Raw genomic sequence first — 27450 nt, 5'->3', positions numbered from 1 at the left:
CCTAGGAAACACTAGAGCCTAGACCCTGCAATCCGAACAAAGCCATAGCTTATATATAATAGCGGTGTCATTTGCTGGCCACCAAAAGATGCATACTAGACGAGGAAAAAGAACAAAATGTGAATAGCTACATATGCAAACACGCCAAAAGCCAAAACAAGATCAAAACTATAAGACAAAGAAGATCAGTGATAATGTGCAAAAAAAAGAGAAAAAAAAAAGAAAAAAAAGCAAAGAGCCCTTCTCAACATCAGCGACCATGTTCCAAACTCGGCACAATCACCGGTCCAAACTTCACTACGCTCCCATGCGCACTTTCCCCTTGAACCATAAAGTCCGCCGCCAGACTCAACTTACTATTCCCACCGGGGGTCTGGCCAAACGACGGATTGATAGCCTCGGGGTCATAAGCCACAATAGCGACGTAGTTCCGACGAGCCATGAGCTTGCGATGCTCACGCGCCTGGCCGTTCACATCCGTCTGGAAGATCTCCATCATATCTTCCTTGGTATCGCTGGGCTGGGCCGAGGATCTGTGGCCGTTGGCAGGGACGTAGAGGGGTTTGCTGTGGCTGTGCAGGAGCTTGATGATGTATGATGGCGGCGGGGTGTTGACGACGGAGGAGGAGATGAGTTGGTACATTGTCTTGTGGTCTGAGGGGTTTGAAGGGTCGTGGACGAGACCGGCGCCGCAGACGTTGACTGCCCCGGAGAGGAAGGTCATGCGGATGGATTTTTGGTGGGCGATGCCTTGGAGGGTGCGGATGAGATATGTGCGTTCGAGATCCTGGGGATTGCGTTAATATGGCGGGATGATGTTTAGCGGGTTGGGTGACTTGCCTTTGATTCGTGCGTCCATTGGTCGCGTAGCTCGTCCATGGAGTTGAACTCTCCAAATGGACTTAGGATACCGCCCATGAGGCCGGATTTGCCTACGGCTCGCTTTACGGAATCGAAGCCGGAGCCTACGAATTCTTTGGCGCCTACTACCCCCGCTACGGAGCTGGTTACCTTGCCTAGTACGTTGTATGCACCGGTCACGGCGCGTTTTCCGGTCGCGACGGTTTGGACGATGTGTTCTGCTGTTTCCAGTCGGGGGTAGATGAGTGGCACGGCGACCATCCAGACACAGTGTTGGACACTGGGTGGTAGCATTGCGATCTTCGGGAAGAGACCTTGGTACGTGGGACCGGCCATGACCTGGTGAGGGTTTCGTTCTGAGCGGCAATCGGGCCCGACGACGACCACGCCTGGGCCCAGATATTTGACAAAGTGCCAGCCTGTGCCGGTGATAGTGAAGAGATCCTTGTCATTGTTGACGTTGCGGAGGATATCGAGAGTTGTGTGATGCTGGAAGAGGAGATACATCTCGATGCCGATGCGGCCGATGTTTTTGAACATGTTTGAGAACTGCATGTGCTCAGGATAAGAGCCGAATCCATCGAAGCTGGAAATATGTCAATAATGGCTCTTTGGCTGGCCTGTAGGCGACTCACATGTCATGGTCATCAATTTGGCAGACGTAAGGGATCTGCGCAAACGATTCTCTTATATGAGGTTGATCAAAGTGGCTGGTATAGTAATGGAAGTATGCGTAAGAAACATCCTGCTGGTTAGCCGCTGTCCAAGGAGCATTCTTTCTAGCCTCCTTTCCACTGATAGTCAACCACTGCTTGAGAGAGGGAATCTCCTTCCACATGCGGTCCGCATAGATCTGACCACCTAGACATAATTGGGCATGGAAGCCTCCGATTTCATTATGCTTCTGCATGATATCTTTCCACAGATAACCGACGCCACCCAGACGAGCCCGGTCATTAGCATTGACGTTGAGCGAGAAGTCATTTCCAGAGGTAGCAATGAATCGCCAGTTGGTCTCATGTCGACCAGCGACGAGGAACTCATACCGAGTGCAGCCAAGGTGTGAAGTAATAGCGTAAGTCCACTTTGCAGGGCCCGCGTCGTCCATCTGCAGGTCAATCTCATACTTGTAGAACGTCCAGCGTTGATGAGCGGCAATATTGACTGCTTTCAACTGTCTCGGGTTCGGAGACAAATCTACACTCTGGTGCATATGAATCGTGGGTGGCTGTGCGGCATCTGTCACGAGCAAAATAGATCCCATCCAGATTCCACGTTCGAGATCCATGTTGGTGTAACGCAGATAAGGCCCAAAGTAAACGCCATTGGTTGGAGTGGTCTTGTAAAGATCCATGCCGCTACTTGGAGGAGGCCCAGAGAACCCAGTCACTACAGGAGACTGCAGGCTCTCGAAGCCAGGAGTCAAAGGCACACCCGGGGATGCAAGAGGCTTTCCAAATGCCGACAGACCTGGAGAGACTAATGGATGAGCGCTATACACACTTCCTACGGGAGACAAGGGTGTCTCGTTGAGGTTCAGCGGTGTAGGTCCTTTCGGGAACTCCCACTGAGTTGACTGCGTAGGAAGATGGATATAATAGTATTGGCCTGAGCTCGGGTCCATATGGGCAATCCATCCTTCTGGAAGAGGCGGAGGAGATGCTGGAGTTGCACTGGAAGGTCCGGGAGAAGTCACCTGGACGCTTTGCTGGTGGAAGCCAGACAAATCATTAGCAACAGAAGCCTGCGGGGATTGTCCCGTTTGCTGTTGCTGTCTCGAATCGTTCGCAAAGGCGGGGTGATCCTGTACTGAGGGTGTTGGTGCAGGGGAAGGCGCAGTTGCAGCAGGATGGGGCTGATTTACTAGGGCTGGATGCACTGCAGCTCCTGCTGTGGCCGCAGCAGCAGCAGCAGCGGTAGCAACAGCGGCAGCGGCAGTATGCTTTTCATTGGGATATCCGTTTGAAGCAGATGGACCAGACACACTTGAGTAGGCAGGAGGGGGAGAAGAGCTGAGACGCATCCGGTCCATGTCTTGTTCCAGTGAATTAGGGGCAACTCTTCCCGGTTGTTCTTGCTGCTGAGGTAGCTGAGATGCAGGGTGTGACTGAGAAGGCGATACATTATATTGGCTTGGATGGCCTTGAGGTGCAGGACTGCTATATTGGCCAGGGTGAGTCTGGGGTGGTGGGCTGCTGTACTGCCCGGGATGGACCTGGGGTGGCGGACTGCTGTATTGGCCAGGATGAGTCTGGGGTGGTGGGCTGCTGTACTGCCCGGGATGGACCTGGGGTGGCGGACTGCTGTATTGGCCAGGGTGAGTCTGGGGTGGTGGGCTGCTGTATTGGCCAGGATGAGTCTGGGGTGGTGGGCTGCTGTACTGCCCGGGATGAACCTGGGGCGGGGGACTGCTATATTGACCTGGCATCTGAGGCGGCGGGCTGCCGTACTGACCAGGATGCACAGGGGGCTGATTATCCGATGCAACAACCTCACCTCCCTGGTAAACCGTGGGAGGACCATGAGGCTGAGAACCAGGCTGCTCAGTCGGAGTCCATGGGCGCTGCTGCGACACCGGTTGCTGGAAAGTCGGCTGCTGTCCGGAGTACTGCTCCGCGCGTCTCTGCGCCGCAACATTATGCGACTGAATACCCTGAAGGGTTCCCGTCCCGGCAATACCAGCCGCCGCATACCGGGCCTCGATATCCGAACCGGGCTGCTGGCCAGGTCCAACAATAGGTGTTTCCGGTGGCGGGGGCGACCCGCGCTGAGCGCGAGTCGTCGAAGTCGAGCTGATGCGGTTGAGCGGGCCCTGTGGGGCCTGTAGACTGGACGGGGGACGGGCCGCAGACATTGAACTTTGGCGTTGAGGCGGGGGTAGTATTGCTGCTGATAATCATATTGAGTTGCGTTTACTGGTGCCTCCGATGGGCCTGGAGTTGAACCAGTGGGGGGACGAGGGTAGGGTCTCGCAGCCAAGGCTTCGCGATCGGGCGCATCATGGCTAGGGGATTCAGGAAGCGGTTTGGGAGCGGCGCCTCTCCGCTCGGCCAATGTTGCGACTCGAGGCTCACGACCGTCCCGCGGCCGCAGCGCCGAAGGGTATTCGTTAGGGCTCACGGACCCGGACCCAGGACCAGCTGGCGGAGACCCATATCTGATGTTGTCGTGATATCGCTCGTTTGAACTCGAGGGGCGCATTTGGAGCCGTTGGCGATCATCGGGGTATGGCAGCGGGGCGTTTGGTGGGGGACTGGAGCCTGTGGCCGACGCTGGAGATGACGAGTCCCGTTTGCTGATGCGCAAAGGGCCGATGACGGGCGACTCCCTACCAGGGCCGTTGTTGAGGAAGAGCTCCTCAGGATGGAGGGCACGACTGCTACTAGCACTCATGGCGCGGAATACAGAAATTGAGGCTGAGATTGAAGCTGCAGAAGACAGATTTCAGCCACAGCAGAGCAGGTCGAAGTACCAATCAAGATACGCGCGGAGATGCGACTTCAGCGGACGAGGGGCAAGTCGTGCGGGGAGGGGATATTGTTCATCTATTCATAGACACAAACTCTTCACGTCCGTTTTAGGAGTCTGAGTGTATGAAAAGATCAAAAAAGAAGAGAAGATCAGACGATAGATTTTTAGGATTTTCTGTAGCCGCCAAGTTGAGCGAGACGCCGACCCCGCAGGTGACGAGAATGACTATCACAAGTTGCTGCCTTGGGGCCTGGAAGTAGAGGCCACTGGGGACACTGAGGATTAGGGATATCCACAGTCAATGGGCTAGATTCCAATTTATAGATCGCGCTGTTTACATTTTGCCATTTACATCTTAATCTCTGGGTCGGCCCGCAGTTCCAAGAAAAGATCCCAGATATTCGTTTCTATACATACAGCCCATATCCATCATCAATCATGCCCGTTAAAATCGCAGTCCAAAATTAATACACAAATGCCCCCCTAGTATGCGCCAATGCCTTGAAGCCCAAAATTACTCTAACTTCACAATTCAATCAAAACCCGAAATTGACCATCTGCAGACCCTCCTGGGTCATCAGATCCGACCAATCCACATCGAATGTATGGCCCACGCGCCTGAGTCGCTCTAACTGCCGCTCATAGACGATCTGGAGAATAGCACGAGTCGTCGCTGTGTTGCGGCCCATGCCGTCTTCCTCATCTTCCATGCTCGTCATCAACTCCATTGCCATCATCTTGAGCCCGCTTGCTGACGCCGTAGCACCCGCCAGGAATAGCGGGAATACCAGGAAGTGTCGGTCAGCTCGCCGAGTGTTTGTAGTACGCTCGGCCAAGCGCAAGATTTCGGATGCGTGGTGGTCGATTTCAGTATCCGGGGAGAACTCTGACCCGACACGTTGCCCGGGCCACATGCTGCTGTAGGAGAAGAGTTGGCAAGCATGGTACAATGTTGCCGACTGGAAGGAATTAGTTCATATACATAGAAAGGGTGCATACCCGAGGGGACTGACCTGCTGCAAGATTTCCTGAGACCGTCGCGGAAGGCTATCCTGGTGTTGATGTAAAAAGGCGACATCAGGCGATTCCCATAATCGGCCGAGAGCCTGGCGCAGATCGGTCACTTCTCGTGATCGCGGGTTGAACTCTGCGAATGGCAAATTCTGTTTATCTTGGCGAAGTCGAGTAGCTAAGATGCCTAGTTGAGCAGCTAACCGGAATGTGTCGTGATATAGGCGCATGATCACCGGTAAGCTTTCATGCTCATCGGAGTAAATCACACTGTAGCCCTCTGGCGCAGAAGGATAGAGAAGACATTCGGACCCAGGAAGCATCTGGTGCTCGATGACGGCTCGTACAAATTCTCCCGTTCCTGCCCCACTTAACAGGGCGTACAAGTCGATGTGGCATACCCACCAGAGGATGAATGGGTGGGGTTCCTGGCCATATTTGTCCCGTCGAAGGAAGGCGATGTGGAGGAGACGAGAGATATGATGAGACCAAAGATTTGAGCCATGTGGTTCCGCAGCGGCGATCTGAGGATCGTCAGCTTCAAATTCCAGAGCTGTAGATGTGGTAAAGTCTTACCTCGTAAATTAGGAGGAGGAAGTGAGTGAGAAACAGCCCATCGGAAACAAGATCATCATTATTCCGCAGGCTAACCTGGAGGGAAGGGAAAGCCTGTTGGTAGTATTGGAGCGCATCGACATTGTGACCTGTGCCGCTGTGCGAGAGACTAAGGGCCGATACGGCCATCATAGCGTGAGAAAGCTGGAAACCCTTGTCAGCATGAACAAGACAGAGACCTCTGGAAGAATGAAATACTCACAGCAGGGAAATGAGTGGCTTCCTGCTCTAGGAAGTCCGCGCTGAGTGTCATGAAATGCTTATCCGATCCAGAAGAATCATCCAGCCGGTAGTCATGAGGGAACAATTGCCTCCATACGACATGACGGAAGTGAGTAAAGAGAGTAGAATCTTGACTTTGCTGATCAAGGCGCGGGTCCAAGAATGAGATTTCCTCAACCTTGACATCTGGCGAGGGGAGCGACGTGAAACCCGGAGACAGAGACAGATTGCAGAATGGATCCGAGATCTCGGAACTTGGAGAAATCCTCGAGATCTTTCCACTGGACGGTGAGCGACGAGTAACATCCTCGAAAGTCTTCAAGATCACTACATTGGGGTCTTCGCGTTTGATCTTGCACTCGGTCCTAGTAGGACTGGGGGCCGCTGATTTCCTACAATCGCTGATGGGGTTTGATCTAGGTTTCTCAGCCGCATCGTCTGCATATTCTGGCAGCGAGGAGAAACTGTCGGGTGTCATGACGACATGGTACGTGCCGGGACTAAATGCCTCTGCTTTCCTTTCCCGGTCCTCGTCTGAGGTGAGGAGAGAAAATGGCGGGAGCGAATCCCCGAGAGAAAAATAATCGGTTCTCTCATCATTGGAGCCCGGCGAGGTGACTACGCTTGTTAGTAGGGGACTAAAATTAAACACATCCGATTAAGCGCTTACGATCCCAAACGACATGGCCGTTTGTCTTCACATCGGCCATTCGGCCCATGATACGAGGGGTATCATCGCGAAACGCCAGTCGTGGGCGGTAATCGCAAGTATGGCCCAGACGAGTACATTGCTAGGAGAGCTGTGAGCGATGTGGAAATGAGGAAATGGCCAAGGAATGCATACATTACATTGTGGGTGACCTTCATCACATTTGACTAGAGAATGTGTGTCAGCCACGGCATTGGGCGGCAGCAATTGTCCACTGACCTTTTCGACTCTGCGCCACACGAAAAAAAAAAGAAACCAATTAATTCGCTGGGATTGAATCAAGGGGGACCCAAACAAAGGCAACTCACTCGACATGTCCTGGAACAATGAATAAGCTTGTGTTCCGGGATTTGAATATAGAGACGATCACTTACCAGCAACCAGTCCGAGATCGCGGAGGAAGGCGGATGCGCGGTGGAGCGATCAGTGCCTTTTCAGACTTGGCAAAGCCATCTGCAAAAAGATCTTCCTTGGGAGCGATAATGGGCAATCTGAGTGGTGGTTTCCCAGAGGCTTTGCTCCGTCGGTTCTGCATTACCAGACTGGTCACGGTCATAAGGCTGACCGATTGCTCTGGGGAATCAGTAACGATGTGTAATAACAGGGGGTGGCAACAATAGTTATAGTCTAATGGGGCACACAGAAAAAGAAGAGAGAAGGCACCGAAAGAGAGAATGTAGCGGGGGAGGCAAATTAAAGGGAAAGAATGAGGTGATTAGGATAATATAGGGTGGGGAAAGGCTAGATGTATGGGAAAAAAAATGCACCTCTGCAGCATACAGATGGTTGTAGGGCACACAGCCTTGGGTGGCGGGATCTGGAGAGAAATAATAAGGCAATTGGAACAGGTCCGAAAACGAGATATAACCCGGTTCGCCGAAGACAAGAGAAGAGAATAGAGCTAAGCCGGAATTCCCCAGTCACCAGCTCCCCCCCCTAAAAAAAATAGGAAAAACCCAGTCAAAAGGCCTGAAAAAAAAAAAAACCAAAAGCCGGGATGGCATGCAGATGCCAACCATGTGGACATCAAGTTGCTATTATTACGCTTCTGCCCAAATCGAAGGGAGCTGCCGACACTAAGGGAAACTAGGAGATAGAAAAGGTCTCAAGGGGCTGGCTGAAAAGCCACGTCGAACCATACAGGAACCGATCGAGGAGAAACTGATCCCAGGGGGAAAGGGCCTTTTTTATCGGAGCCGAAGAATGGACTGGGAACGAGTCCATTGTGTCCATTGGTGTCTGGGGAAAGGCGAAGAGAAAAATTGACGGACTAAAGAGAACGCTAGGAGTCTCGATCGGCCCGGGCCCCGGTCTGGATCGACTCATCGCATGAAGCACAGAGATCACGGTTCCTTTGGGCTCTCCGCATTCCCACGGACTTGGCCGAGGATTAAGCGAGTGGCGCAGATGAGACTAGTGGTTTTTTCCTCTCCTGAGGAATCCGACTCGGGCAATTCAACTGTTCTGTTTCCCTCCGATTGGTTGCCCTTTTCGTATTGTCTCTGAATCGAGCATGGAGATACGCCCGGCACTAAAAAGGGGAAATAAACTGGTTCAGGATTCATGACTCTAAAAAAAAAAGTGGACGTCTTCCCACTGTCGATCAACCACGTGGGATTCTTAATTCAGAAGCGCCAGGGCCTCATCGAGGAGATGCTGTATCGGTCCGGATCGCTCACTGGCTCTCCACTTTCGTAGACTGACAATAAGTCCATCAGGCACACCCGTTTGGGCACACAGTTTCAGGTACGCCAGAATGGACTCTGCACGACCCTTGCGGATGGCCTCGACAGATCCGTCCACCTCCCCCGTGAGAATCTTGTTCGCGAGAGCAGTCAGGGGCCCTCTGACTTGTTCACCGGAGCCATCCGGTGAACCGATCCACTGATCCACTCGCGTAAAGAACGCCCGGAGCTCCTCGTAGCCCGTGCTGACGACCTGTCGTCCACCGTGTTGCAGCACCTGAGCCAACGGATCGGTCATCTGTTCCACGTAGTTTCCCAGCACTGTGGTTAATGTTAGCAAGGCATGACGCTAGGGGGTTCCCGCGTCCTGTTTTCAATTCTTTTTTTTCTCTCTCTCGGATGGACTTGGGATTGGGGAATCGAGGAAAGGACTAACCTTCGCCTGAACTGGCGGTGGGGTTGAAACATTGCAGGAGGCATTGGACACATGCGGTAAGGGTGTCATCCTGGGTCGAGCCCCCATTCCTAGAGTCAATCTCCATCTGGTCTGGATCTTGGTCCACCGTTTCCTCCACCACATTGGGAATAACCTTCAATGCATCTGGCATGAAGTTAAGGTCCTTGCGTGCCTGTGCGATCTCGCCCATTGCTCGCAGTCCATGCGGCCGGTAAAGGGCGTTAGCTCGTTTCGCTTCACGAACCGTAATTGTCTGACATGCGTTAGTATCAATTGCATAGTTCGTCCCCATGTTGCCCCTTGTAATCAAATTCTTTTCCCTCCCAATCACTGTATTCATCCTCCGCATCCGGGCAAATGTGGAAAAAAAAAACAACTGGCAACCGATCAGCCCACACGTACCTTCATCAAGTTACTCAACTCGGCATTGGCTTGCCACAACTTCTGAGCTTGGCTACTAAATTTCACTAGTGCCTTAAGCACCACTTCTTTGCCTTCCCACGTCTTCCCCGCCAGTCCGCGCTCTAGCACTGGCCACACCAATTGAGCCGTCGGCAGGTCAATTTCGGTGTCGAGCGATAAGACTGCTTGCGCAATTGCCCGTGCGGCCGTATGCTTGATAGCCCACCGGGGAGAATCCAAATTATCCGAAACGAGGCCCACTATCTCGCGAATGTAGAGCGTCACAGCACGCGAACCACCGACGTTATCTTGCCACGTCTTTTCGAACTGCTCTTTCACATGCTCGTCACCATCGTGTTTACACACAAACACAAACGGCAAGGCGCTCGCCGCAAACGCCATGAAGCGGTCGTTCGATAATTTAGATGCCGAGTACAGGATCTCGCCCGAGATGACCCTCGGTGTGGCGTCCTCGGCCGTTAAGTAGAGATTTTTGGCAAAGTCGATGGTTTTGAGAACCCGATCGTCCGAGGCAAGCCGCAGCAGATAGCCCATGGAAGAACAATAGGAGGCACTGACTGTGTCATTTCGATCCACCACATACTTGGTGAGGATTTGGATGAATCGGTCTGCGTACGGGCGGAAGAGCAAGGTTTTCATACTAAGCAGTACCAAAACCCGGCTGCAGCCTACTTTGGAAGGCAGGCCCACGGCCGACCGTAGCACATCTTCGAGTCTTTGTGCTAGCTCCTCAATGTTGCTGTCGTCCAAGTTGTCAATCAAATATCGCTCAATGACCTCCATCATGGGAGATGTACGGATGCTGGACAGGCGCATTTTGTCAATCTCTTGGCCAGTCAGACCGTATTTGTCGGCATTGAGGTGGACATAGTTAACAGCCTGTGGCTCCAAAGAGCTAAGAGCACTGAGGAACTTCTCCAGCATGTTGGGAACATGAGGACGTAGCAAGCTGCCAGGACTCTTCTTGATCATCGAAATAAGAGCACCAATAGCATACCCTTGCACTTCTTCCACGCTGGAATCTAATCCCTTGTCGCTGAGAAGGAACGGAATGGCACTTTTGAGGAGAGTACCTGCGCGCTTCTCCGTGCCACTCGTCTCAAGTGTGCGGATAACTGCATTGGTAATGGTTTGACAGAGCTTCAGAGCAGCGGTACGAACTGACTCCTTAATATCATCCAGCAATTTGAAAGCTTTGCTGTAGATCTCATCGATGTACTGAGTGAATTTCTCTGGTCGACGGCCTTGAATCAAATCAGCCACAGCAGCACAACTTGCCTGCCGCATACGCCATTCGCGGCCAGCAAGAATGCTCTTGAGAAGGTCCTGCATGATATCATCAAAGTGGGTATCGATGACAACTGTAGGATCCTTGACTAGTGCCTGCCAGATTGTGTTCATGGATCGTTGCACGTTCGGGTTCGGATCAAATCGGTAACGGAAAAGCTTGGGGTAGATCTTAGGATTCTTCGCCAGGTACCCATCGACACTAGAATCAGAGAAGATGCTGCTGATTCCAAAGCGACCAAATGCCGCTCTGTTTGTCCAAATGGCATTGTTTGAAGCAAGTGACATGAACCGGTAAACAAGAGTCGGGTCACCGGCCTCGGCGGCCAGGTTCATGATGTCCTTATAGGTGTTGACAGATGACCCTTCACCAGTAGGGAGGGCACCCGGCTCAAAGAGCTGAGTGTCAGCGTCTATCTTGCCACCTCCGAGATTTGAACCAGTCGAGGTGAAAGACTCAACCAAGTCTTGGACCAAATCGTCCTTCAAGGATTGGTCGCCGATCTCATAGACAAGGCTGAGTCCGTGCGCTCCAGTCTCCTGCACCACCTCATCCCGGTTTCCAAGGAGGCTGCTGAAAGTAGCTTGGCATTTACGTAGGCGCTCCTGCATCTCCTGCATGTGACCGCAGTTCTTCACTAACGACAATAGCCATATCGCAGATGCCTTCCGTAGAGATGGTTTAGGGGCAATGCAATCGGCAATAATTTTGTCACAGATATCTGCAAATACTGAGCGCGGGACATCTGAACGGGGGAATTCAGCATCGATGTCGAAATCTTGAATAAGAGCCCGAGAATCCCATCCCACAGCGACATTGCTCAAGGCCTCGCCAACAGTGAACTGAACTTCGGGACTGCGGATTTCATGTAGACTGTACAGTGAGGCCAGGAAATCACCAAACAAGGTTTTGTGAGAACCAGATCGGGAGAAGGTTAACGTCAACAGCCCCAGCGAGCTGATCGGGATTTGATTCTCAGTCTTAGCATCGCGCGAGAGCTTTTCCTGTATCTTCTTCCAGCCTTCTTCCGAGATAATATCAAGAGATAGTACCCCAGATAGACTCAGTTGTCCAATAGCCTCTTGTGCAGTTCTTTGGAGGAGCTTATCCCTAGAAACATCTAGAATATCGAACACGGTTTCAATAAATTGCTTGACTTGTGCTTCTGGGGTTCGGTTCACGAGTCCACGATACGCAAGTCGACTCAGGAGGTATGAAAGCGCTAAAATAGCCCCGCGGACGCGCATGACCTCCTCGCCAACAGCTGTATTCCACGATTGAATAGTCCCAGATAGTTGGGCAATGAAACTTTTCAATTGCTCTTCTGGGAAAGCAGGATGCGAAACCAGGATTCCAAATGCTCGTGCTGTAATGCCCTGGTTGTCTTGATTGTTGCTGCAAATAGGCTCCATCAAGGATTTCGCACGCGAGAGCAAGTGTTCAACAACGTCATTGGGCGCTAGCGAGCAGATTTCCACAAAGTGAACACCACATTGCCGCAAGCTTTCACGGTCGCCAGTTACAAGACCTTCGAGGGTGCCTGACAAAAAGGACAAGACGGATTCCTTTGCCGACTCGCGGATGTACTGTCTAACAGCCGAACGGGCCTCCACGCTGGTAGAGAGGAGGACTTCTAGTTTATAGTCCCAATCTTGCTCTAGGTCAACAGTCACCCCGGAGGCTGAGAATGCCTCCCAAAGCAAGGTATTTCGAAGGAATGAAATAGCCGGCACAAATGAACCTTTGTAAGGACCAGACAGGAGCTGCGATGCAGATAAAGCCTGAACATTCATGTGGTCTTCTTGTCCTCCTGAACCAAGCAGGAAACGAGTAGCCTCATCGAATTTTGGGAAGTTGAACCAGGATTCATCCTGGACTGGAGCTGCCGACGAGGCGGACCATTTGCCATCCTTGGCGGGATTGAGCAATCGGTACCAGTAAGGATGGAGGCCTTTCTTTCCCTCTTCGACAATTTCTTGTTGTCTCTCTGGGCCTTTTGCAATCGCCATCAGGTCGATCCAACGGGCAACCACATCTCCAAATGGCAGGAAGCGGTTTGCAAATCGCACTGCAGCATACTGGACGCCTCGAACAGCACGGTAACCAGTATCAGGGTCAATATCCCCCGGCTGCATGCTCATCTGACGGACCAAGAATGGCCGGAGCTGATCCTGGAAGATTTTATCGTGACTGTCTAATGAAGAATTGAGAATACTTCCTAGCGCCTGATCGATGCTGACGAAGATTTGAGAACTTGAGTCATCCGCACTTAAGGAAGCAAAGAGCCACCGAACCAAGTCAAATTCAAAGTTCTCCACGTCATCAGCTTGTGACATAAAGTCGACCTTGGGTACCATGATACCAATACTCTCATAGGCGAGACCGCGCAAACTGAGATCCGTGGTGGGTAGTTTCTGCCCACTGGCTGCCGGGCTGGGCCATCCTTGAGACTGAATGAAATCCCTCAACCCTGCGATGAGTTTGGGTGCGATTTGCTTGAGATCAGAGGGTGCGCCCATGCGGACCACCCACGTGGTGAAAGTGAAGATTTGAGTTCGTAGCTTCGATGCTTGCAGCCCCTGAGAGGATCTAGCAGAGTCAGATAGAAGACCATCTTCAATGAGCCTCATAATTCGCTGCGGATCAGCAGTGGCCTTGATAGATTTGCCCAAGAATACGAGAAGCTTCACTTGAAGTGGAGGTCGCGCGGGAGGAGCACCACCAGGGGAGGAAGTGCCGAAGTACAAATCATACAACTGCTGCACGACGTGGGGGTTCTCAATATCTGCAGTGAATCGCTTGAGGGTCTCATCGCCCAGATCAGCAAGGCGGGAGTTTGCATCGGCAGAAGCAATCAGTGAAGGTAGGAATCGTTGGGAATCCTGGAAAGCACCACTTCCGATGAATCGAAGAGCGGTGACCTTGGTCTCGGTCAAGTTCAAACCACCATCTGTAGAGGGATTCCATGTCTCATTTGCAGGGACACCTTTATTCAAAAATGTATACTCGTCTGGAGACAGACCGGGACATGTTGTAGTTTCCTTGGGGCCAGGTGTCAGAAGAAGCAATTTGGCCAGCCAAAAGGACAAGAATTCAGAGTCATCGTCTGAGAGACCTAGTCGATCTTTCAAACGTTTATCTTCCTCGCTACCCCTCACTGGAAGTTTAAGGAGTGGCAGGAGACGCAAAACCAAGTTGAACACAATAGCACCCTGAGTGGGAGACGTTCCGATCTTGGAGATACCCTGGAGCAAGGGTAATAGAATATCGACTCTGGCTTCGGAACCAAGGCGATCAATACCTTGTTGGGCATAAATGAGATCAAAGTGCCTAATCAATTGCGACTTCTGTTCCTTGAACTGCTTCAACAACGCTGCCACGGGCAGCTGAATAGAGGGGGCCTTGACTCGGGTATTGACATGCTGGCAGACCGAGATGATCTTGTTCCGCACCTCCACGCTGTCAGAGCCAAGCTTCAGTAGCAGAGGAGCCAGATATGTTCCAAGTAATGACTGCAATTTCTCATCTGTATCTGCCATGGCAATTCTGAATTCCACCTTCCCTATCAGACTCAACTCACGAGCCTCAGGACTTTGTGAGTCCGCCATGATGAGAGTGTTTTGTAAAAGATAATCTAACGGGGCATTGAACAAAGAGATTCAAAGAAAAGTCACAGCTATCACCAGATTTCTAAATGATATAGGTAACCACACTCCACGTCATCGTTCAGGTGAACAGTATGCGGCCCTGGAGGCATCTGGTCCACGCCGCCGGACGGGCTCCACCCGATATTAGTCATCATTTGATTAGTCATTTCTTGGCATCATCGGGGCGGTTATGGGTTATATACTTCTTCAGAACCACAGGGAAGGAACAAGAATCGACTATCATGTATGTATGCTTGAACAAGGTAAGCATTCATAGCGACTACAAATGAGTAGGAAATTCAGATGAAGAAGGTCCAGAAAATAGGCATCAGATAGCTAAATAACCTCATTATCTACAATTATTATGGATTCAAATCTCCTTCTCTTCTCTGCTCAGCAGCTTCACCTCTCAAAAACCGGCCAACTTCTCTCTCTTGTTCGATTGAACGGTCATTGCGATCTTTCCGAAGGGTGTTGCCAAAGAGACATTGCCAAAGGTCGTCCTGCTTCACTACTTCTCCAGCCAAGGAGCCACGCTGCATCAAGTTCATAAGAGTGGCATCTTGCATTTCCATCGAGTTAGCAGACTCAATGGCCGCCTCGGTAACACCATCAGTGTCTGCAGCGGTTCCAAGAGCGGCCCTTTGCTTGTCTTTCTCCTTCTGGATGATGTGAGCCAGGCGTCGGGTCACAGAGAGCTCGTATATCGATTCTTCCACAGTGCCAGAGACCAAGTACATCCATACTGTTGTTGGTCGAAGTTGGCCGATACGATGCACTCGGGCGATGGCTTGTAGTTCAATTGCAGTGTTTATAAGTGGTTCGCATAGGAAGACATGGGTTGCGTTAATCAAGTTCAGACCAGATGATTGTGCTTTTCCGTGCAACAAGAAGCACTCGACCTAGAATGAACAGTTAGCGTATTTTATGGTCAGAAAAGAGTCTGGATAACATACAGCTGGATCCTTTTTGAATCTTTCAATTCCATCCACGGTGTCGATACTGGTGCTGGTGATTCCAAAGCTAGTGAATGCTGCCTGCAATATCGACAAGAAGTTGCCGTATTGGGAGAAGATGATTGATTTTGTGCCAGGGTCATGTTCCCGGAGCCATAAGATGTGCCGGGCCAAGGTGTCGATCTTTGTTCCATAAGAGCCTCGCAGATCAATGCTGTTGATCTCTTTAAGATGTCCAGAGCTGATGTCACTGTAAATCGCGTTCTGAGAATGGCCTTCTTGATCCAATTTGACATGTGATTCTTCCTCTTGCGCAACTAGCTCCTGCGGCTTGTATGTGACCTGATGGAAATCCCTGGGCCCCAAGGCCTTTTTGCACATCGGACAATTACGATGTGCAGCCCGCCATAACCGCAAGCATTCAGCACAGTACATATGGCCACACACGGTCAACACACCTGCATCAAAGTCAGCTAGAACCATAAGATTTAGACAAAAATAGCGAAACATACCGAGTTCAAAGTTGGTTTGGCAGATAATACATATCCGAGGGCTACTGTCGGAACTAGAGTCGTCCCGTAGATGAAGGAGATATCTCGCTTTAGACTTGAGAGTAGAGATCTTCTCGCCAATAACTTCCTCTTGTCTCAGCTTCGCGGCGAAAGGAGCTTCATCTAGTGGCTTTCCTGCGCTTTCCTCGTCGTATGGGGCGACGGTATCTGAAATCTGCTGCAATTGGCGATAATATTGCAGTCGATTGTTCATAGTGTCGCGGAACATTTCGACTTCCCTCGCCAGATTAGCCGAGACTTTGAGTTGCTCGGCAATCATCTGGCCAGCATTCTTCAAGACCATTTCCACCACCTCGTGTTCAGCACGAGCACGTGAATTCCCTGAGCTGGCCTGCCAATCGAGCGATGTCACAAGACTACGAAGTTCACTGACAATGCCACGAAGCGATCCGAGATCAGGGTCAGGCATGAGCTCACTACGGATGTTCATGACCTTAAGGAATAGTTCCGGAGACGGACCCTCGCCTTTTTGGGCCTGAATGATCCCCGCTTTGGCTTCATGGGAGATGAGAACGTTCTTTTGGCCGGTAAGAGCGTCATGACGGTCGGCGTACATTGACCGCAAAGCCTCCATGTAAACATACATTTCATCTTGATGTTTCGTCGACCGCTCGTACTCATTGCCTTCCAGCTCTGCATCTTCCTCCTGGTCAATGAGCGATTGAGAGACCAGTTTGACCATGATATCCCGCCATTCCTTGTATTGCTCAGCATGCTTGTTGAGAGCTGCACACAGGTCTTCAAATTTGCTGAGCAGATTGTATGACTCAATTCCTTCGCTGTAGAGATGGGCTTTCATTTTCGGGATAACCGCAAACCCCTTGTCTCGTGCCTTGGTCCTGATTGTTTGCATATAACGCTCAACCTTGCGGGAAATATCAGTCAGCATTTCCTTACGAATGACTTTTGCGGCCTCATAGCCCTCTTCTTCCCGTTTCTCAAGCGCCTTGAACTCATCTGAATCCGGCTGGGTCAGGTTTGTGTCGCTCTTGATTTGATAATATGCGTTCGCAGTGAAGAAAACTGCAATGTGCTGGACCTCAAGGGCGCCTCGAAGCCTCAGTCGACACTGGCCGAGCCGGCTGTTTTTTTCCGCTTCCTCGGCCTCATCACCGTCCACGTCGCTAATCGGTGTAATGGCCCCGTCCTTGTCAGTGGTAGCATCTTTGAGATCCAGTAAGCGTAATTGCCGTCTAGTATTCTCGACTAGCTCGGTAGCATGGTCCAATGCTTTCTGCCAAAGAGCGAGGGCTTCTTGGCGACGCTTTGCATTTTCTAGAAGCTGGCCTCGTCGAAGTTGGGAGAGGAGAAGTGATCGCTCTTCCGCACAAATGGCGGCCTCGTTGGTCTCAATCATGACTTCCAAAACTTGGTCAACAGTTCGCAATGGGCCACCAGTTGCAGGCAAGGCACGAAGTTTGCCCCCGCTAAGTTCCGGATGAAGACAAGTCTGGCGGAGTCTTGTCAACCAAGTACGCATTCTTGCGATAATCACAGCATCTTCGGGGTCCCAGTCATCCGTAAGCGGGGCTCCTGCTTCATTCAAACCGCACTGTTCACACATTTGCTCAAAAATCTGTGCATAATGCTGTTCTTCTACTGCTGTGAAGGGAGTAGTGATCACAATGCGCTTTTGAGGTGGCAGGCGCAGCTCGTTGAGTAATTGACCTTTGCTATGCCGGAGGGTGATTTTGTTAATAATTTCCGACAAGACCGACCCAAAGCACGAACACAGTCTTTTCCACAAAGGACCTGAAAAGCAATATGGCTGATAGTGGAGAAAAAGAAGAAGGCCAAACAGGTCATCGATATTCCTGCGCAACGGAGTACCAGTTACAGCCCAGGCGATCTCTCGGGGAATCATACGAGCTACTTTGGCTGCATTGCTGACTCCACTCTCAATCATCTGCGCCTCATCCAGACATACACGCCACCACGAGAGGCGAACAAGTGGCGTCCTCCTCTGTTCAAATCGCTTTTCATGTCGGAGACTCCGCTTCGGGAGCACACCTGAATAGTGGATTTCTTTAGAAATGACATTGTAGGTGGTCAGAACAACATCGAACTCGGCAAGCTCGTTGACGACCATCTCGTCAGATTGTTCTTTCCCCCGCTTTATGCCGGTATAATGATGAACTTTGAGGGCGGGAGCATGCTCTTTTAACTCTTGTTTCCATTGCTCAAGGATGGCGGGTGGTGTGATGATCAAAGTGGCACCAGTATGTTTCAACCCATCGGGGTCGGGCTTCAGCTGCGGTTTTCGTTTATTTAGACTTATCAACGCAATGATTTCCACTGTCTTGCCTAACCCCATTTCTTCTGCAAGGATCCCACCCTTCAAACGATCTGCAGCATCATGCCAACGAGAGAGGTCCGTTGTCAAAATCATGAAAAGCTGACTGAAATAGTACGTCCGTCCATCCGCATCTTCCAAGGAATTGAACGATGCTGGGAGGCCACTCTTCGAAAGCTCTTTCACAGGCAGAACCTCGCCATTCGGTTGAACTTCCATTCCTTCCCTTTGTAAAAGCCAACATACCGCTCTTCTCTGGAATGGGAATAGCTTGCAGTCTATTGCAGGGCATTTGAGATTTTCCGCGCCGTTTGTGTTCTGGGGAACGTGGACATTGTTGTAAAAGTCCCGAGGAGACCACTGTCGGGGTGTTCCGAGCAATTTATTACGATATTCGCGCGAATCGGCCAAATTTGATGGCCGAACACATCGTTCGCGCAGCACATACCTTGTAAAAGCTTCTAGCTCCGCTTCCCCTAATCGCCTAAGATCCGGGCCATCAAGAGAATCCTTCCAAAGTACGACGGTCTCGAGAGTAAAAGTAGTTCCATCTGATGAGACACACAGTCTTGCTTGATAGCAGGCCGTAGGCACCTGATTGAAGAACTGATCCACATGCGCCAGTCTGCTAGCGGCTTGAAGTTGCTCAAGAAGGTCATATAGCCGGATATCTTCGCATGGATATGATACCAATTCCTTGCCATCAAGACCGGTTATTCTCAGTTCCATATGCTTAGTTTCGCCGTTGGCCGAGTGTGGTGTGTTGTTTGAATCTTCATCGAGTAAACAAATAGTTCGAACATCTAGCAGTACTGGAAATCGAATAAATGAAGGATTGGCGCTCGAAGTACTTTCATGCTTGTATATGCTTGCGTCCGAGGGTTTCTGCAGGAGGTGGCTGTGTCAGTCACTTTGCCTGTCGAGAGGGAAATCCAGTCGCAACTTACTATATGCAATATTAATCTTGCCAATGGAATATAGCCCAAAGGTATTCCTGTTGTTGAAATCCCATTTTCATTAGCCAGGTTTCTCGCGCCACCTTTGGCAGTCTTGCGCCGCTTGATGGGACGCTCATCAAGGTTAGGAGGTCCGCATTGCTGGAGATCGGCGCGCAGAGACTCGAGGACCGTGTCTAGCGTAATGATTGATGTCAGTGCTTCAATTTTGGCAATACAGTTACAGAACAAAAGCATCTTACCTGGTAGTGTGATATCCTTCGCCATGATACTCATTTTGCAAACCACAACCTATGCTGTCGCCACGAATGGAGAGAGTTGAGGGGAGAGAAATGCGACGGGTTTATCTTATCGCAATCATCATGTGATGATAAGATAAGTGGCTAAATCTCGGCTAAATGTGGAGTCCGCCTTTTCCCCGATGACAGTACCCACCTACACGTACATATAGGAAACCTACGGAATACCTAGAGGCGCGATAAATACGGAGTATGTTCCCTCGTGTTGGCCTTTGCTTCCTCGAAAGCGCTTATTTATGCACAATAGGAGTGAGTAAGCCAAATCTGGCCGGAACAACTGATTGTTATGAAAACCACTCAACAATAGCTCCATCCCAGTGTTTTTCAACCAGATCAATATTAACCGCAATAGAGATTGACGAGATGGGCAGTATACTTGTAGGGTTCATCAATCACTCCGCAGTAATCAACCATATCGATGTCTGTTTGTCACTATATATCTGGAGTTCTATTGATTGATTTTGTTGAACCCTCGAACAGAGGATCGCACTGTTTGTAGTGGCACATCAACAAAAATTGCTGTGATATGCCCATCGTCAGTTGGCCACATTTGGTCTATCGATGGTGAACATAAACATTTCTAGAGACTTCAGCACGGCTGAGTAACGTAATTTACCAGGAGGCTAGAAAAAATGGCCAATTTTGCTATTATACAGACATAGACTCTGCGACACTGCTTGGGGATGGCGATTCAATCCCCAAAATAGCTGGCTTCTCCGGAGTAGGTATGCGCGGTAGGGTTACATCAGATCGGTCTCAGGCCCCAGGCTCCCAATCATTACCTGGTGGGCCCTCCGCCACGAGAACAAAGGTTGGCGAGTGATTTGGCCGCCAATTATAATGTCTTCCTTGCGGTGAGATCTCTAATGGCTTACAGGATGAACTGACAGGGTATGGCGGACCTCCTCTTATTTAGAGCTAACTTGCTGCCTAACCTTCACTGACTTTGTTCTCCCCAATTTATTGTTCTGTGTCTCGTTGAAGCATTCGGACACCAGATCACCTGTTAATAAAATAAAAGACAAGATGCTGTCCGAATTTTGGTGAGGCTAATTATCCACCCGTCCATACTATAGCAGCCTCGTGAGACCATTAACTGATGGCATAAAGTCCTACGTACGCAGTAAGTCTCCTCCGGTTTATCGGCTGATGCACGATGGAGTCTTCTGGATATTGAATGTCCGTGGACAGCCATTCTTTGGAGCCTTGGGCTGTGCGAGTGCCATCATTTTCACGACCTTTGGTGCAGCCTATGGAACTGCCAAGTCTGGTGTCGGGATTTGCTCCTCGGGGATCATGAGACCTGATCTCATCGTGAAAAGTATGCCTGATTGAAAGAATGAACTGTGATCCAGCGCTAATAAAGGTGCTAGACATCGTCCCTGTTGTTATGGCTGGTATTCTCGGGATCTATGGGCTAGTGGTCTCGGTCTTAATTGCGAACAACCTCACGCAAAGAGTCCCTCTCTATACAAGCCTACTTCAACTGGGTGCAGGTCTGTCAGTAGGTCTTTGTGGACTAGCCGCGGGGTAAGTTGAACAAACTTTGGAAACCTCTATAGCTTTCGGCGAGTTTGCTGATTAGGATGAAGGTTTGCGATCGGAATTGTTGGTGACGCTGGAGTCCGAGGAACGGCTCAGCAGCCTCGGCTTTATGTCGGCATGATACTAATCCTAATCTTTGCTGAAGTCTTAGGTGAGATGTGAAAATCCATGTTCGCAATGGCATTTGAGATAGGGCTAATGCATCTGAGATGAAGGCTTATACGGGTTGATTGTCGCTCTCCTCATGAATTCCAGGGCAGGCGTCATTGATTATCCGTGTGATTGATTAACCCTTTGCTTCCTTAGAGCTACGGATGATGCAGTGAGGAAGATGGCTTACAGTGACAATAGATGTACATGATGTACCCCGGGGGTCTTGGGTTTCTTGGGTTCTACATGCCATGGGATCGAGGACATAGGGACACAGAACACAGATGATGGCTTCGTTTCGCGATAAAATCGAACGAGAAATTTCCAATTTATCACTTCAATCATATTTTGTACTTGACAAATTCAGCATCCTCTTCACATCATGGTCTTCTAGTAGTCTCCGGTGGTCCTCGCTGAGTATACTTGGATCATTGGTCTCGAACCAAAATGCCCATGTGCTGCGTGTATTGATGTCGAGATTATCCCGGCTTGATTTCAAACCCACATGTTGGAGCTGCGGCGGTGCCAATGCGTATCGATTCAGTTTGTGATAGTCGGCGTATTCCTCGATTATAGAGTCCGTCTGTCCATGTCCTCGTGCGCTCAAAAAGTCAATCAGTCCATCCACACGCTCCCTCGGAAACACTAGTCCCTGCGTGCAACAACCAGACTTGTTCATCTCAATAACCCCGTGAAGAGGCATTAAGTTGTACTTGCCGACCATGTAGACAAGTGCAGTGAATGCAGGAATGCAAACCATTGAGATGACCACTATGCTAGTAGGATCTAAATGAAATCGCGTGAAGCGGGAGCGGCGAAGAAAGATCAAGCATATTAATCCAGACAGTATCAGAATCCCAAAGACAAGTGGCATATAACTATACGCAAAGTCCGATCTTGTCCAACCTAATGCCGTCTCGGTATAAAAGAGTCGGAGATAGATCCAGGGCTTCCCCGACTGTCGTTCGAGTCGGGCAATATCCGCCAGCGCCTTCAACGTTCTCGAGAACCATGCTGTAGCGACTATGATATCGTCTTCGAAGATGATGGTGTAGGAAGTGTTCAGTTGCTGACAGCTTCGTAGTGCATATAAGTAGTCACTGCCATTGATTAGCTTTTTTGGTGTCACTCGTCGGATCTTGGTCATGATATGGGTACCCACAATACTCCTTTTTCATAAATGTTCTTTTCCCTTTCCAGGGTTTGCAAATGCTTAAATTGCTCATCCGATACATTGTAGGTTGTAGCCGAGTCAGTGAGCCTCTCTACCCATTTCTGACCCCAGCTAGCGTGTACCCTTGGTTCGGTATCGGCAAATAGTACACTGAGATATACTTTGCTTCTCTCTCTTTCGTCCAGTCCCTCAAGTAATGAACCAACAGATGGCTCAAAATAGGCATCCAAGTGTCGTCGAACCGTGACGATTGCTACACAAACAGTAGGTGTGCGATCGGACTTGACGTAGGAGGGGGGTTAATATCGGAGTTGTGTCGAGATAGGAAATGCCATGCTTCGCGCTCCCGATAAAGACTGTAATCCATCTCATACACATGGCGGTCCTCGAAGAAGGCAGAGTGTGGATCGCGCCAGAATTTGATCCGGCAAAGCTGAAACAATAAGAGCCATACAAACAAGGCTGAAAGAAGTATCCTCAACGCGCGAAACTTGAGATAATGAGTGAAGTAGGGAAGAGCCATCGTGATGAATCTTCCCAGGCATCAGCCAGTGTGCAATAGATTCTATGAGTGCTGAAATGGGAATGGCTGCGACAAGGCTTTCGCGAACATTGCAATTATGAGTAGTGCATCTGTGAGAGGACAAAAACCAGTCTGCTCGTGGATGACATATCGCGTGTTCAGGAACATGCATTCGGTAGGTCATTACGGAGTACTCTCGGAGATGACTCCTGCAAGGATCCGCTTGGGTCTGCGTGCGTCTAAGACTGCTGCGAGATAGCTAAACTCGGCGCGATGTACGGAGTAACCTCATTGCATGTCCTGAGCCGAATCAACGGTTGTCCAAAACGGGTATCAAGAAGTTACGAAGAGCTCGGAGCCGACGCGTGAGCCTTAACCTTTACGAAGACCCATGATTCACGCGAGAGGTCGCTTTCGATAGGACAGAATTTTCAAGTGATATGTGCTAGTGATTCGAATTTTCAACCTACATGCATAGGTGGCAGCACTTAGCAAAAGAGCTAGGCTATATGTAGAAGGGGGAAGGCGGAGACGAGTGACTGTATGAGCTCGAAGGGTCGGGCCGGCTACTGGGTCCTGGCCAGCTTCTGCCAATCGGAAGGAATCGGGGAAGATCGACCGAACCCCGATCGACCGAACCCCGTGATAGCCGAGATTTGATTGAGTTAGGGACGCACGATTAACATGTAGAGAAGTTCGGCCATAATGACATTCTCTGTCTTGGAGAAGGGCCTCTAGAAGATAGTTGATACACTACTGCGACACATTTGGCTCGGCTAACATGCCACTTAATATCTAAGCTGCCCAGGGGTATCATTAAATACAGAGTATATACTCCGTAGCTACATGATAGTCAGCAGTAGGATAGCACTTGGCTGGAAAAGAGCTAAGCGGGAAGAGGGAGAGGCGAGTGGCTGTATGAACTAGGTACTAAATCTACGGAGTATGTAGTGCGTAGCGGATTTTCAGGGTTCTTTTTGTCCCGGGAGGTGCCGCTACCAGAGACAAACGTGACCGAGTAACTCGTTTCCCATGTTTCTTTGGAGCAAACCCCCGCTCTACGAGAAAGCCAAAGGCGAGATACCCCCAGAGCATCCACCCACATATGGCCACCAAACCCATGATCGCTAGCAGTGTCAAGCTTGAACTGACCACAGGCGGTTTGCTTTGGATGTTATTTACATTCGACTTGGAACCGTTGTGATCAATAGACCAGACGGTGTCCGTTGTTATACAAGTCTCTTGAGACTTCACTGGTTGTTGACCAAGTGCCAACTGCGAAGTTTGAGCTCAAGGCCTGTGATTCGACCTGAAAACATTATAGAATGTGATTGCGATCTAGAGCAGAATTATAAAGAAAGAGCCGACAGCTAGCCGGGTAAAACAATACTCCATGGGGAATTAGGGATCCATCACCAGTCAAGATAAGCGTGCCGGGAGACCTAGTCTGTTAGTGATTTTGTTCTCGTTGCCTACCTAGGCAGATAGATTATTGTGATCACCTAAAACGGCGTCAGGCTAACAGACTAGGTGATTCTCCGTGTGATGGCACAGAGCCCCTAGCGATAAGGCGCAAGATAAAGGGAAAGTGCGTCGGGCTTCCAACGTAGATCCTTACATGTATGTAGCCACAGTCAATAAGTAACCGGCACGGGAAGATATTCTACAGAGTGAACATGGTATGGAGCTTGTGAGAACGAGATCAGAAATACTTCAAGATTTTTCTTGATAGTTTGCAATAAATGGTTGGTTTTGTCTAAACCTTTGTGAGCTGGAAAGCATGGCCAGACGAGTAGAGAGTATAATATGTGTACAAAAGAAAAGAAAATTTGGAAGACATCAAAGTCTCATGTAAACCCCGCCAATAGAAAATATCACTCCGTGTACAATGCAGATGGGATTTTGACCCAAAATTCACATAAACAGGCGCCAGGCACCAAGAATAAGAGCTGCAGTACCGGTACACACACCCCTGGAGAGAAAGGAAAGTCAGCATAAGCTCGCGTCCGATTAAGGAATCTGTTCGGGTGTCATACATAAGCCACTGCAAGGTCGAGAACTTGACAGCCTCCACTCGTTCTCTCAGCCCTGCTACTTCCTGTTCAATTCGCGTTTCAGTTTCCTTAATCCGCATTTCTTGGCCATTTGCTTCTTCCCGAATCCGACCCTTCTCAAGGTTCAGATCTAACCGAACCGAGGCTTGAGTTCGGCCAATTTCATCGCGAAGTCGGGAGTTCAGCTTGGCTAGATCTGCTGCGATCTTCTCGTGTGATGAGCGGGTCAGTTGTGCCTCAGTCGAATCTGCATTAAGTAGTTCAGATCTCAATTTGGCGAAGTCCACCTTTTGTGTATAAGTCGATCTCTCCGAGTCTGGGAAATCATTTCACGTTAGACTTCCGCACTAAGCAAACTTCCCGGAAGCCGGGTTACATACCTTCCCGCAGGACCATAGTCCGGGTCAGGTTTTGGATTGACTCTTGAATGACATCGTTCAATACCCGCATCATGGCGACGGACTGTTCCTCGCTGAAGCCCTCTGTCTGCAGGCGCTTCACGAATTTCAGTGTATCAAAGTGATGATCGCGGTTCCGGGTTGGCGTGGCATGAAACGCACGGCGAGCGGGATTGAAAGTAGCCACATAAACACCATTATGTCGGATAGGATTGCCGCGGGGGGTTTTAGATGTTGCCGGTGTCGTTATAGAGATTCGTCGGGAAACGAGATATTCGGATATGACTTCCCGGGAGGATGTGAAGATAGAACGAGAAGACTGAGTGGATAGGCATAATGAAGCAATTTGTTGTTTCAAAGGACTCCAGCCTTGCGGGAATGGTCGCCGTTGACTTATCGCGAGTGCGGGAAGGTTGGTGACGAGCGAAGAGGAGCTGTTCCAAGTCAAGCGGGGGAGGATGTTGCGCGGAATCTCCACGACGTGTTTTTGAGGCGCCATGTCAGCGACAGCGGGCAAGTAGACAATTCAATAATTGCACTTGGGAAGTTTGACGCAGAAAGTGAAGCTTACATAGAAGATTCCGGGCCTGGATCGGGAAACGGCCGGGATGACTAAAGGACGAGTTTCCCGGCCCCAGATTACTTGTCCGCCCCCGTTGGTCCACTTGCATGGCCCTTTGTTACATTCCAGGGTTATATCCTCATTCCATGCAATTAGAGTATTATCTTGATCTATCTTTGACCAAATCCTTTCTCAATGATTTGAATCAAACCTCGCATGTAAACGCTATCACAAATCCATGCCCTGTTCGTGGTAACCTCATATCTACAGGTCAAACAGCTTCTTCAACTGGTTGATGGTATCCTGAGGGCCATCGACGGCGTGTCCAATGGTGCGAGGGTCTTCATAAATCTCATAATCGTTTCCTCCGACAAAAGTCTTATCGCCGAAGAAGTGGATGGTTGTGTATTCGACACCTGAGATACCCTTCTCGGCTTCAATGTGCTGCAGGCAGTAGGTCTTGTCCCAACCAGTGGGGAAGACGTCGAAAGAGATCTGACCACCAATAGAGTAGCTGCGTTGGTGGGCTAGGTTAGTCTCATATTATGAAACCAAGCTCGCCGGACAGACTTACGTGAGGCCATAGTCGGGGAACTCCTTCTTCAAGGACTCCACCAGGGTCTTTCTGATGTTGTGGATCTTATCGAAACTATATCCTGTGTCAGCTAACCACTTTTGTGCCAATACCACAGTAATGCAGTGGCGAAAAATGTATGAAGATGTCGGCACATACGCTTCAAACTCATCACGCTCCTCAATGCTTGCAGCACGTCCAACAGGGCTGATGTTGACCATTCCGTTCCGGAACTCAACAAAGGTACCGCGCTTGCGGGGCAGCTTGGTGTTGGCAATGAATTTGAGAACGAAATCCACCAGCGCTTGGTACTTGTCCTCCCCGAGCCACTGAATGAAGTTGTTGCTGGCGAGCGACTCGCCGAGGCGGAATGCGGTTAACCCGTTTTCGGAGAAGCAGAAATCGAAGAGAGAGGTAACATCGATAGTAGCTGATCCAAGCTGTTCTTGCTGCTTCACGAGGTTCGAACCGCCAACCTGAATCATGTTAGGGAATCGATCGGTGCATTGGTTGGGACGGGACGAACGAATCCAATGGCGCACTTGTGGCGCAATCGAGAGAGCAACTCGAGCATCTCGGGCGAGGCATGCTATAATAAAAGAGATATTAGTATCAATCAACAGCCATGGATCCCGTCGCAACGTACTCGTCTCGCGGGGGTAAGAGTCTCGTCAACATCGAACAGAACAACGGTGTTCTTGATGGGACGGTTCTCCAACGAGGGATAGACACTGGCAGCTTCAGTCATTTTGAGTGATTTAGAAATTGAACCTCAATATGGAATTTCTCAACAATCAAAATTGCGGGCCACTCGAGGGTAAATATAGAGAGGGGGGCTCATTCTGGCCGCAAGCGGTGAGCGAAGGCGGGAGCTTAGCGTTGGGTCCAGAAGCAGAGAACAGGGTCACCTGGTCTTACTTGTTAAGACAATATCACTATATCGGATAAGCGACGTTTCAGTTTAGTGGTCGGTATAAACTCATCACTGTCCGGAACCTACGTATA

The 27450-nt window shown here is 50.1% G+C and overlaps 8 protein-coding genes across 8 annotated transcripts; 1 reads left to right on the top strand and 7 right to left on the bottom strand.

The window, feature by feature from the left end:
- Positions 1 to 250: 250 nt before the first annotated feature.
- On the bottom strand, positions 251 to 4254 carry N7457_009516 (WW domain protein; the record flags this gene model as incomplete). Its single annotated transcript, XM_057180559.1, has 4 exons — positions 251 to 787; positions 841 to 1447; positions 1497 to 3750; positions 3807 to 4254. The coding sequence occupies 4 exons, from the start codon at positions 4252 to 4254 to the stop codon at positions 251 to 253; spliced, it is 3846 nt and encodes a 1281-aa protein (XP_057028945.1).
- A 614-nt stretch (positions 4255 to 4868) lies between these two features.
- On the bottom strand, positions 4869 to 6899 carry N7457_009515 (uncharacterized protein; the record flags this gene model as incomplete). Its single annotated transcript, XM_057180558.1, has 5 exons — positions 4869 to 5291; positions 5346 to 5867; positions 5920 to 6102; positions 6161 to 6798; positions 6851 to 6899. 5 exons carry the CDS (start codon positions 6897 to 6899, stop codon positions 4869 to 4871), a joined length of 1815 nt encoding a protein of 604 aa, XP_057028944.1.
- A 1610-nt stretch (positions 6900 to 8509) lies between these two features.
- On the bottom strand, positions 8510 to 14350 carry N7457_009514 (ECM29 family proteasome component; the record flags this gene model as incomplete). The annotated part of the gene is made up of 3 exons (XM_057180557.1): positions 8510 to 8895; positions 9011 to 9284; positions 9434 to 14350. The coding sequence occupies 3 exons, from the start codon at positions 14348 to 14350 to the stop codon at positions 8510 to 8512; spliced, it is 5577 nt and encodes a 1858-aa protein (XP_057028943.1).
- A 401-nt stretch (positions 14351 to 14751) lies between these two features.
- Positions 14752 to 19442, bottom strand: N7457_009513 (uncharacterized protein; the record flags this gene model as incomplete). The annotated part of the gene is made up of 5 exons (XM_057180556.1): positions 14752 to 15291; positions 15346 to 15803; positions 15858 to 19095; positions 19158 to 19342; positions 19409 to 19442. 5 exons carry the CDS (start codon positions 19440 to 19442, stop codon positions 14752 to 14754), a joined length of 4455 nt encoding a protein of 1484 aa, XP_057028942.1.
- A 1172-nt stretch (positions 19443 to 20614) lies between these two features.
- N7457_009512 (V-type proton ATPase 16 kDa proteolipid subunit) lies at positions 20615 to 21296 on the top strand (the record flags this gene model as incomplete). The annotated part of the gene is made up of 4 exons (XM_057180555.1): positions 20615 to 20786; positions 20839 to 20995; positions 21058 to 21161; positions 21226 to 21296. The coding sequence occupies 4 exons, from the start codon at positions 20615 to 20617 to the stop codon at positions 21294 to 21296; spliced, it is 504 nt and encodes a 167-aa protein (XP_057028941.1).
- A 201-nt stretch (positions 21297 to 21497) lies between these two features.
- N7457_009511 (uncharacterized protein) lies at positions 21498 to 22857 on the bottom strand (the record flags this gene model as incomplete). The annotated part of the gene is made up of 3 exons (XM_057180554.1): positions 21498 to 22260; positions 22323 to 22587; positions 22617 to 22857. The coding sequence occupies 3 exons, from the start codon at positions 22855 to 22857 to the stop codon at positions 21498 to 21500; spliced, it is 1269 nt and encodes a 422-aa protein (XP_057028940.1).
- A 1914-nt stretch (positions 22858 to 24771) lies between these two features.
- Positions 24772 to 25808, bottom strand: N7457_009510 (CCDC90 family protein; the record flags this gene model as incomplete). The annotated part of the gene is made up of 3 exons (XM_057180553.1): positions 24772 to 24829; positions 24894 to 25227; positions 25292 to 25808. 3 exons carry the CDS (start codon positions 25806 to 25808, stop codon positions 24772 to 24774), a joined length of 909 nt encoding a protein of 302 aa, XP_057028939.1.
- A 327-nt stretch (positions 25809 to 26135) lies between these two features.
- On the bottom strand, positions 26136 to 27193 carry sec53 (phosphomannomutase SEC53; the record flags this gene model as incomplete). Its single annotated transcript, XM_057180552.1, has 5 exons — positions 26136 to 26385; positions 26446 to 26520; positions 26605 to 26921; positions 26972 to 27034; positions 27092 to 27193. The coding sequence occupies 5 exons, from the start codon at positions 27191 to 27193 to the stop codon at positions 26136 to 26138; spliced, it is 807 nt and encodes a 268-aa protein (XP_057028938.1).
- Between the last annotated feature and the right edge of the window lie 257 nt (positions 27194 to 27450).

This window comes from Penicillium paradoxum (genome assembly GCF_028828445.1).
Source record: "Penicillium paradoxum strain IBT 22861 chromosome Unknown utg000007l_segment0_segment0, whole genome shotgun sequence".
Lineage (NCBI taxonomy): Eukaryota > Fungi > Ascomycota > Eurotiomycetes > Eurotiales > Aspergillaceae > Penicillium > Penicillium paradoxum.
This window is presented reverse-complemented; position numbering and strand designations above follow the sequence as displayed.